Genomic DNA, 11,986 nt, shown 5'->3' with positions numbered 1-11,986 from the left:
ATAATGTTTAAGAGTGCAAATAAATGAAGGTACATGCTTTTCAAAGTGAAATAATCCAATGCTATGGAATCAGTGGTGTTTAACATAAAGTATTCAGCGGTTGTTAAAATTCATTTATTTTATTTATTTGCTTCCATATCACTCTGAATGGGCTGATCTCTCCAGGTGTTGAAGGACAAGGAATGGGCCAGGACTTGAAGTTCAGCTATTAAAAATGCTGCTGTCTGAAAATGCGCAAAATCACATCAATTCATTGTGAGCGTGACACGAGGTGTTTTTACTGCAAACCCTCACCCTCAGCGGCCAATGTGGCTGCAGTGTGTGAGAGCCCAGTCGAGCACTATACCCACCGTGAGTCTGCTTCCAGTTTTAGCTTCTGTGTGTACCTCTGAGTGAGTGAGAGAGTGTTTTGTCTATGACCTCTACAGCCTGCTGCCTGCTAGCATCAAGTCTGACCCAACCACGAGACGTGCTGCTATGCACAACACCCTGGTGCTATATCTCTCATTGTATGTGCTGTCTGGTTTGGACTGCGTGTGGCGTTAGACCAGAGTGAAATGATGATGTGACATCGTCATACCGCTGCAGACATGTTGTGATATTGTGCTTGTACTCTCCGCTTGCTCTGAATGAACTCTGATTAAAATGATGATGAAGAATCCTGCCCTGTGACGTCTTGTGTGTTTCTTAAATGTATCATGTATACTACCTTAACGTATTATACAATAAGAATATTGATGCTCGTATTTTATATATTTTTTGTATTTGATGCAACAACCTCTCAATGCTAGTAACTACAAGCATTTTACTGACTATAAAAATCTGCAGATTTTATTTGTTTTCAAAATAATTAAGAAAATACCAAGGATTTAAATTAGTAGCACATAAGTATAACTGCATAAGCTGATGGATATCGCACAGATCACAAATGCAGCCTCACCTAGCATTAAAAAATAGGCCTCTGAGACCATTTTTTCAGGCCCGGTTTTCCCTCCCACAGCACTCCCAGAGGCCAAACTAAGCACAGTGTGTAAGGTTATTTAAAGAGTAGACATGTTTTGCCCTGCAAATGTCTTGATCCTCAAAATTCACGCAACATTTAGAACCATTTGCAGAGTGTTTTCTCTTAATATGAGATTTTATTGGTGCATTGCTCTCCATTTTTCTTAAAGTTCAGGGATTCATAAAGAAATGCAAACAGCCCGTCTTAAAACAAAAGATTAATCTTGAATTAAAGTACAAATATAAAACAGAAACACAATTTAATTGTTTTTCAGTTAATTTACTTATAGCAGTGTTTAATGCTGGTGGTCATTTTCTTGTGAATCAGTCATCCTGACATAAAACTGCATGAATAATTCAGTTGTTATGGGCCCTTATGTTTGCAGAGCAGCATGAAATATTGAATAACAGATCAGCAATGGCACTGGAGCTGCCTAAGCTCTGTCCTTGCTATAAAAGACTTGTCTGGCTGGTTACAGTCTCCCCTACATAGCTTATTTACATTGTGTTAAAAGAATTTGAGTGAAGAATTCATCCTCTTGTTTCACTTTGCACAAAATATCATCTATGGCTTTTAATTTTTGTCATGTTGAGGCAGTAAGTGACTGTCATCCACAAAAAAATAGTACAAACAAGCCACTGGCCATAAAATTTATATGCAGACTAAATGTTCAGCCAGTTAACAGCAGCGTAGGAGAGGACACAGATGGGAGTTCCCACTTTGTGAGTCTGCTCTTTTCCATTCTTCAACGCGAAAAATGTGGATAAAACATGCACTGCAACATTTTGAACACCTGTATCACTGATATCGTGTACAATATTGCATGACTTGACTTGAGTTGTATTGACTTAACATTAGGAGACATGCACCCTCATGAAAATATTGTATGTCTTGGACAGGCGAGACATGTTGCTGATAGTCAGCAAATGAGGACCTCTAGTGGATAAAATCTTTTGCACAATCACGTGAACGTGAATAAAAAGTATGATGGCTGCAGGCCGATCAAAGTAGCTCAGATTTCCTTCCCCTGATCCTCCAGTTCTCAAATGTGTTCCCCAAGCTGAATTTCTTGTAATTCTTTGTAATTCTTGCAGACATAAACTACACATGAAAAACTTCAGTAGAGGCAGTAGGGTCAGCTCACAGAACATACTGCAGGCCATGTGTGAGTTGTATGTTTAAACAAAAGGATTAACCAAAACTATTCCAAGAATTTATTTGATGAAATTACAGACGGATGATGTTTTATATACACGAAAGGGAAACATCACTGTAACAAATCAGACCACTGCTGCTAACCATGATGGCCTGTTCTACTTTATTTTATTTCATTTTTATATTTTTTTGAGAATATAATAAAATTAAATGTCTTTAATATTAGCCTAAGGCGCGTTCTTAAAGTGTCACACGTTTTCTGTAAAATCAAATAATACTTTGGTTATACTGAGATCACATCAGTTGTTTGGCTTCCGGTACATTGCTTGGCGGTATTGTGACATTCTTAAACAGACGAAGAAGAACAACTTCCGTTTAGGCGGTGATGGGGACCGGAAATAAACAAAAGCAGACAAGCTCAGAGGAGGGAACAGATGCTACAGCGGGAAACGTCCAGACTCGTAAGAAACATTAACAAAACTGAATGCATCACAAGTATCTGAAACATCAGTGTGTGATTATATATTCGCCATTAAGACGTCAAATCATGTTTCATGTTTAAACGGTTAAAAATGATGATAAGCTGTTTAAAAAGTGCGACAAAGTATCTGTGACAGGTCCAGCGTTAGCTCGACTGTTAGCCAAAATACTAACCATAACATGAACACAATATACTAAGATTGAAATAATGTGCTGTCAGCTACATCCTGGGTTCTTTTAACAGAATACAGTTGGGGATAAAAACGAATACTGATGTTTTTTTAGGTTATGTAACCTTCAGCTGTAAAGATTGATTATAACTTGTCAGCTAACTTGAGCTAACGTCGATCAAATCGTTTTTTAAAGTTTGTTAGTCTGTTTTTTTTAATTTACAGCTACCTTTAGCACTGAATGCTAAACAGTGAAATCGCTCCTTCACTAAGGTGTAGTAGCACACAGTTTTAGTGCTGCAAAGGTCAATTAATCGACTCACTGTTAATCTGCAACTGTTTTGCTAAGCAGTTAATCGCTTACGCCTTTTTTTTTTACATGCACAGATTATTATATTTCCAGCTTTTTAAAAGTGAGAGTTTGCCTATAATGAATTTCATATTTTTGAGTTTGGCAATGATGTTATTGGTAGGACACAAATTTGACGTTTGAGGAGGTTACTGTTGACCATGAGATATGTTTTAAACTACTCTGATGACCAAACGATTAGTTGAGAGAAAACAATCTACAAGTTAACTCTTTCGAAATCCGAGCAAACTGGCTTGGTTTCCTCCAAAATTACAGGAATACAGCAAATAAAGAAAATTACATGAAAATAGGAAAAAAAAGGTTAAAAAGCAAAATGAGAACATTACCTTAAGGAAGTGCTAAAATAAAATAAAATAAGTATGTGTTTTTCAGTAGCATTATTTTAAATAAATAATTATACATGTAGTATCCTGTTTTTCTTTTCTATTATTATTATTTTTTAAATAAAATCAAATTATCTCCCCGCAGCTAATTTTCAAGTCAATCTCTCGTCATTTTGTCACCTTTTTTTTTTTTTGCAATTTACGGGACATTTCTTACCAAGTTGCGCATTGCCTTTACCTCTATGTTTTCAAAAGAAATCAAACCACTTTTAGTTTCAGGTCCTAGAAGTTTAAATGGCATTAACTAAACAGATGTTGATCCAGGATCTAAGGACTTAATCTGTAACAAAAATTATCATAAGTTGGACCCTGATACAGTGTATTTTTTGTCTCTCTGTTAAATGTTTATTGCTGTATCTTTTTCTGTTTAGGTGGTCAGGATTGTGTGCAGCAGCAGCAGCTGAGTGCACAGTGATCACCATCATGATGACAACCAAGAGACTTTACAAGTTTGAGGTGTGGTGCGAGTGGGCTTCATGTGACTTCCGTGGCCACACCATGGAGGAGCTGAGTGATCACATGTCACTGCATTTAAAGGACTACCTGGGAGAGAGTGATGCCTTAGAAGAGCTTGGTAAGTGAGGAGGATACAGGACAAATGCAAGGGGTCAGGTTTAGTCATTCTAACCTTCACATGGTCAGGACGTCCCATTAAGCTCAAGAACTGTTTTACACAAGAGACCATAGCACAACTGAATGTATAATTTTGCTGAAGAGATACGACAGCATCAAAAACAATCACAGAAGTTCAGTATTTACCTGTGGGGTGTCATGATTTAATGATTTAATCAGTCCTGGGATCTCGTTTGTTATATGTCCTTGGGAGCAGTTGTAAGTTAGATCAAGATGTTTTGAGGTAAAATGAGCATCATGTGTGCACATATATTCATAGTCAAATAAAGACATGATTGTCACTGGCAGAATGCTTTCCTGCTACTCACGAGACAAATCATTGTCACATTGTCACCTCAGAAACAAACAGATTTTCTGCCTGTAGTGGAACTCTTAATAATTCTGTGTACAAACCGATAAACAGAAAATTGACAATGATGACACTGAGTAACATTTAATTAACCCATAGTGGTTCAAAACCCTTTTAGGCACTTGTTATAATAATTTTAGATTAGAATGACACATCTAGTGTCCAGTATCTCATTTTAGGTACTGTTGTGGCATTAAGAAGCACTGTTGCCATGAACTGCTGCATCTGAAACATGCCGTGATCAAGTGTGTGGTTTTCATGCTCAGATTGTGTGACAAATTATTTGTGCTTCTTCGCGATGCAACTACTATTTTTTGCCCAAATCATTTTTGCCTCCTCTGTGCCCAAGCCTCCAGCAGTTTCTCCAATGTTTGATTGAATTTTTCTGTAAGAGTTAAACAGAAGCATTGCCAACTAGGTCTTCTCAGTGATCGACAATGACTTGTTACTCTGGATTAGATGTTGTTGGACTTTGAGCTGCACTAACGGACTAGGCAACAGCTTGTCTGGTTTAGTTACATTGTATATATTAGTGACATAAAGGTTTTTGTTTATAAATTCTCAGGCAGTTGCTCGGTGCTACTCAGTTAAACCTTGATATACTCTCTGTATGTACTGTAATAATTGTCCTTTCTTCATTGCAGTAATTACTCCTTCCATCTTTTTGTGTAGATGAGTATGCTTGTCTCTGGAATGGTTGTGAATTTCTATCCATGGGTAGCCCTAGAGAGCTGGAGGTCCATGCTTACTTCCACAACTACCACGGTAAGCTCAAGTTCATCGGGTCACAGCTGCTCAAGTCCCGTCCTGATTTGCCCAGCTGCAACCAAGGCTTGCACAGCAACAACCTGGTTCCTGAAGGATCAGATGGATACGTTTGCCAGTGGGAGCACTGCGATGTGGGTATTTTTAAGTTTTTTCTCTATCTGCCATCGAATGATTGGTAGCACTTTTATTATAGAATTTATAGAATTTAATTTTTTGTCTTTATTTAGAGTTCATTCAACAATCCTGAGTGGTTCTATCGACATGTGGACAATCACGTTGAGAGTGCAGAACCACAGTCCCTCCTGCAACAACAGCAGGCGGCTCTCTTCTGCCGCTGGACAGGTATGATTGAACAAGAGGAGGCCAAAGAGATGTTCCCTGTATGTCTGACTCTATGACTAACTTTGTCTGTACCTCACGTTTCTACGGCAGGCTGTGATGCTTTCTTCAAAATCAGATACCGTTTGAGAGAACACATGCGGAGCCACACTCAGGAGAGACTAGTAGCATGTCCGACATGTGGCAGCATGTTCTCCAGCAACACAAAGTTGTTTGACCACCTACACAGACAGGCCGAGCCTATTGGTGAGAAGGACACTTCATTTTTCGAGGATGATGATGTGCTATATGTATTGCATAAATTCTGACCTCTGCACGTTTTCCTGTTTCATTTGAACAGAGTCACTGGTGTGTGAACATTGTGGCAAAGCTTTTTCCAGTGAGAGGCTTTTGAGGGATCATGTTCGTCAGCATGGTAATCATTTTCTACAACTCTAATCTTTTCTTTTTAAAGATTATTTTTTGGCGTTTTTGCAGTTGTTTGACAGGACAGAATGTAAGCATGTGAGGGGTAGACAGAGAGGATGTCATGCAGCAATGGGCCACGAGCTGGAAGCGAACCCGCGGCTACTGCAGCAAGGCAATTGCCTTTGTACATGGGGCACCTGCTCCACCCACTGAACTACCAGGCGCCCTAACGACTCAAATCTTAACAGGCAGCCACGATAATATTGGCATGTCATCGTTATCGGCAGATATTGGCTTTAAAATGAAATATGGGAATCAGCCAATACGCTGATTTCTGCTGATATCACAAACCTTTTTTTTTTTTGGGGGGGAACATGTACAAAACATCGACCCTTAGTATTTTTTTCATTTTGCACCATGAATGCAAAATGAAAATAAATACATTGAAAAAAGCATTGTATTTTATGTCCCCATCTGCTGGTGGGCCATCATGACAAGAGTATGCATAATATAATATTAATTCCACTACAAAGGAGTCTTGATGATTGCGAAAATTAGGTTGAGATAAAAAGTGCAAATATTGATATCGGTATTGGTTATCAGCACAATTAGTTGTTTTTATATTGGCATATCATATACTGGCAAAGAATCCAATGTTTTGCGCCACTAAATATTATATTGACGTTGCTTCATTTTCATGAATGCTTTGGTCTGTGAGGACAAATTCTAATTATTGTCTTTTTGACATTGTAATTATGATTTTTCCTCTTACTTCCAGTGAATCAGGTGAAATGTCCTTTCTGTGATATGACCTGCACCACTTTGGCAGCTTTGAAGATCCACATCCGATTCCGCCACTGCGATGAGCGACCTTTCCCATGTGACTTCTGTGACAAGAGGTAGACCTTCAACAACAGCTAATTAGATTTTTTTAGCTGCGCCTTAGCAAAATCAGAGCTCGGAAATAGTTTGTAAGATGTTGGTAGGGTTACTTATAAAATATATTCCACTACAGATCACTCAATACATGCCCTAAAATGCAACTTGTAAAGTATTCCTTTAGATTACTCAAATCTATTGATATGTTCTAAATACTTTTTGGAGTACTTCAGACTCACCTTACCTAGCACATTTGTGTGGTTCTTATTTCCATGCAGAAAACACACGACATGCATCTAGCCTGCCAATGCGCTGCACAAACTAATACAAAAATCAGTTCATGGGAAATGCCTCATATGAATTTTGCTCCATGTCCTAACAGCAAACGAGTGTCCCCTCTGAATCCATTTAGTATGCATTTCTTCAACTTATGAATCAGATTTACTTTGTCCATTGCAGAATTTTCAATGCAGGTGGCAAGAATAAATAGAAACAGGGTGTCAAACAAAAGTTCAGCTCAGAATAGCAGCACTGCATTGTTTGCAGCAAGTAAGAACAAGAACAAAAAACAGTGCATTCAAACCGATGTTCGCTTGTGATGCACTCAGTTAGTACTTGCTGTAAAGGGAAAAACAAGAAGTAATACCCTTAAATAATTTGTTTTTAAAGGCAGTAACTGTATTCAGAATACTGCAAATTTAAACTGTAACTGTAATGTAATACTCTTACTCCTATTTTGTATTTGATTGTATTCAGTTACTCCCCAACAGTGAAAACAACCCCTTTTAAATTATGTCTTCAGGTAAATTTGGCATTCATAAACATCAAGAAATCAAGTTAGCTTTTAAAATAAAAACATTTATATTTAAACTGATGTATCATCAAAGTTATCACTCATTACCTATTTGTACGTAAGTCAACTTTACAACCACTTATGAGTTTAAAACAAATCTAGTTATTGAAGACAGAAATATCAATAGAAGAGATTGACATTGCCTAGTTGCCTTTAAGTTCGTTAACATCTTCTTTCTTCCATCCTCTGTCATTTTTTCCCAGAACGTTACCTGCTCCTTTGGATACGTTTACTGTACATCAACATCTGCTCAATATGGAAACAAATAGGAGCTTTACCATAGAACTATGAAAATATAGCTTTTATGGAGGGCTTTCCTTATCGTTACCCTTTCTCTTTTCATTGATTACCAAACAATGGCAAAGCAATTTAGTTACTAATTAATTCAGTATTTTGGCATTCTCTCATGTCTTTAAGGATCTTTTGTATATTTTTTAACCAATCTTATTTGCAGAAAATCTTTGGCTCTTTTACATGTTACAAATACGAATAAAATCATAATGTAATACGAACGCAACTTTTAAAATCTGTACATTTGAATCTGCTTTTCACATATTTCTGTATTGGATTCATCAGCATCATGAAATCATGTTATTATATATATTCTTACAGATTTAAGAACCCGCGCGATCTTCAAAAGCACACAGAGGTTCATAATGAGGGGACTGTGTATCACTGCACAGTGGAGGGTTGTGATTATTCCTGTTACTCATTCCAAACGATGAGCCACCACTTCAAGAGAGTGCACGAGGTTTGTCAGATCATCATTACAACCTGCTGCATCCTTGCTGACAGTTATTGTTGTTTTTATTATTACATAATGTTTACCAACAGGTCGGGGGCATGTCAAAGTATAAATGCCATATCTGCGATAAGGTCTTTTCCTGGTGTTACACTCTCACACTTCACCTCCGCAAGAAGCATGAGCTGAAATGGCCCTCTGGACATTCTCGCTTTAGGTAACAGCCGACTACTCTTTACCCATTTTTGTAGACTTGCTTTTATGTGATGTAGTCTGCTTAATATAATCTTGTCTATTTTGTCTTTTAATTTATTCTTTTATTCTGTCTTGATTGAGCTTAATCTGATTGTGATGATCATCATTGTTGTTATTATTACTGTTCTGTGTTTACAGCTTATCATTATTATTATCATCATCCATCCATTCATCTCTTCAAAAAGTACCACTTCTTAGATCCATTATTTGTGTAATGTAATAAAGTAAATAAAGTATTTAGAAGTAAAGACTGAAATAATAAATGTTTTATATGTGGCTGTTCCATGTGCTTTCTTCACAGATACAGGAAGGATGTAGACGGCTTCCTAAAACTAAACATGGTGCGTTTTGAGACCGTTGAAGTGACAAAGGAGATCATGAAAAACATGGCCAAAAAGCCACAGAGCCTTCGGAAGAGTCAGAGAACCAGCAGCCGAAACAAGAGACCGGCAGTCGCACCAGAGAGCGGCCGAAGCTCTCCTGCAGGCTCCTCATCGCCCTCCTCCAGCTCCTCCTCCTCGGACTCCACAGAGCTCTCTGGAGGTGAGGACGTTTCGTCTCAGCCGAGCCCCAGAGGCAGTGACTCTCCTGTCTATTGTGTCATGAGCACAATCCCTCACATTGAGGAGGAGCCTGGAGGATTATCTCAGGAGGACTGTGAAGGCAGCGGGACATCCGGAGCGGTCCAGGCCCTGACGGAGGTTGCGAGGGGCCTGGGCATGGATGTGGTGTGATTCCTGCACGCTGCACTGCATCCATCATAGGCGCTCTTGTAGCTGTTATGCATATTATTAATTTGCCTCTTGTAGTGTATTTTGCTGTAGAGCAGCCAGTGGAGACTTTTTTGTGGTCTCCTGTGTTTTTAGAGTGGTGCTACATGGAGGTGTTTTTTTCTTCACTGCTTTTGGGGACCACATTGTCATCATCGCAGCTATTATTAACTCTGTTGCCTCAGCTTGGCTTCGTGACGCCTCCCGTCTGCTAATTCTGCTAATCATTCTCATAACGCTACGATGAATGACAAGACTTAAAAAGCACTACAAAGCTAGTTTTATGAAATGTTCTTTACGTGATCTTTACACACTGCGTCCCATTCCCTGTGATATTTCCATGATGTTGCCTGACAGAAGATTTCAGAAGACATTATCTTTTATGGTAGCCTTTGAATTTCACTTGATTTTATTGTTACAAATGCAAAATACATTTTTGATACAAAAAGTAAGCTTTCCTCACTTTGGATTATATTGTTTTTTCTTAGTCACACTTGTTGTAGGGATGGCAATGTTAGTTTGTCAGTTGATCCACCACTTTGGTCCAGATGAGATACCATCTGTCCTGACTTTTAATCTAGCGCCATCATCAGGTCAAAAATGTAAATTTGACCAGTGCTTTGGTTTATTACCAAAAATAATGGCATTTCCATTAGCCTCAGCTGTAATTTGCATTTACTTCTAGTTAGCAAATGTTAGCACACACACTGTGCCTGTTTTTTATTTTATTCATTTATTTTTCTGAGCACTGAGAGTTGAAAAATGCTTTGGTTTTAAGTTTGGTTAAAAAGCTTCAGCTGCTCTTCACTGTCACTTTTGACCCAGCTGTGGGCTGGCTGTTTTCTGAGGAGCGCCTGGCATTATCAGCTGTGGAAAAAAGCTTTGGAGGACACATTTATCTTGTACAGAAGCATTCATCTCTCAACTCGGCTGATTTTTGGTTTTAGGTTTACAGATTTACATTTTTTAAACCTTTTCTTTCTCCAAACATAAACTAAACTAAACTAAACTAATTCAAAAGTAAACAAGCACAAGCATTTTTAATATATTTAATTTAAAAATTAGTAATGAAATAAATAAACAAGGGGATAATTTCAGCCCAAGTATGACTTTAAAGTTGCCAAAATCCATCCAAGATATTAATGTCAAATGTCAGGACCATCATGCTTTATTAAGAACTAAATGCTGCTAATTTAAGCTGTTCTAGTGTGAAGAGTTATGTTGTTAAAGGTATACTATGCAGGAATTGTGGGTTACTGTTACCCCAGACTGGCATTTCCCACATTTTTTTGTTTTTTCGTCATCCTGAACACTACAAAAATTACTGAGTTGGGTTACTTTTGTTTTAGTCTGTACATTGATCTGTAGAAAAATCCTGCGTAATATACCGTTAATGACTTGAGACAGTATTCAAAAGTTTCCCATTTTCTCAGATGGTACTATGAATGCCTGATGGCTGTCACTGCTGCTCTCCCTCTTCTCATGCACGCCTTGGTGACTCAGGGTCCCATGTGGGATGCTGCCAAGTAGCCAAGATGATGGAGATGACCGTTTTCATGTTGTGATTGTACAAACTCCCTCCCTGTAAGGTACACAGTCTCCTGCTGCCTCAGAGCCAGAGGGAAATAAAAAGGAGGTGTAAAGCAACCATGGAAAGCCTCTTTTTGCCTCTGCACTACAAGAGGTATCCTGATCGCTTTGCAGGTATTAAGTGAATAGTCCTGTCGGATGTTTTTTCTCGGGTGGAGATGCATTCTCTTGTGAACGTTCCACATTTGCTGCCATGATGCAGTTTGGTAAGGATGCATTTCAGCTCCTGGACAAGAGATGAGTCCCCCAGGAGTTCTGGTAACATTACATCTACTACTGTTAGGATAAACAACAGACAAATCACCTCTGTTTATATGTTGCAGTGGCATGGTGTGTGGAGATGGGTGTGTATGTCTGGACGGAGATGTATCAGTGTGCAAAGTCCTCAAAGAAGCAGAATGGTGAGCTACAATTTCCTGCTTCACCCTTTTTACTTTAACGGAGCTGTCAAACTCGAGCTGCCTTTTCCTGCTGTCAGGTTCAGGAGCAATCATTTGATCCCAAGATATGTCTCCAAGACATAAATCCCATGTTGTTTCAACATGTTGGACCCTGTGTTTCGCCTTCTCATGTTTCTCTTTCTGCTGCAGGCTCGGCATGTGTTCCAGTTTCTCCCTCTTGGTGGTATGGTCATGGTGAGGCGCTGGTGAAGATGTGTAAAGGTTAGTGGGATAACTAACTCATTAATGTTTGCATATGTGTCCACATGGAGGATCAACAAAATGAGAAGCAGAATAGCTTTAGCAATAACATGATACTTAAACAGGTAATACTGTTGCTAAAAGCATAGATGGATTACTGAACTGGTCTACAGGGAACATGTCCATGGCACCCCCTGG

The 11,986-nt window shown here is 38.6% G+C and overlaps 1 protein-coding gene across 1 annotated transcript; it reads left to right on the top strand.

Moving 5' to 3' along the window:
• The first annotated feature begins 2,563 nt into the window (after positions 1-2,563).
• zgc:112083 lies at positions 2,564-11,204 on the top strand. The gene is made up of 10 exons (XM_042486673.1): positions 2,564-2,619; positions 3,933-4,135; positions 5,216-5,442; positions 5,539-5,653; positions 5,744-5,896; positions 5,991-6,065; positions 6,837-6,957; positions 8,403-8,541; positions 8,625-8,749; positions 9,089-11,204. The coding sequence occupies exons 2-10, from the start codon at positions 3,985-3,987 to the stop codon at positions 9,519-9,521; spliced, it is 1,539 nt and encodes a 512-aa protein (XP_042342607.1). The 5' UTR covers positions 2,564-2,619; positions 3,933-3,984; the 3' UTR covers positions 9,522-11,204.
• The last annotated feature ends 782 nt before the right edge of the window (positions 11,205-11,986 follow it).

This window comes from Plectropomus leopardus, chromosome 5 (genome assembly GCF_008729295.1).
Source record: "Plectropomus leopardus isolate mb chromosome 5, YSFRI_Pleo_2.0, whole genome shotgun sequence".
Classification (NCBI taxonomy): Eukaryota; Metazoa; Chordata; class Actinopteri; order Perciformes; family Serranidae; genus Plectropomus; species Plectropomus leopardus.
This window is presented reverse-complemented; position numbering and strand designations above follow the sequence as displayed.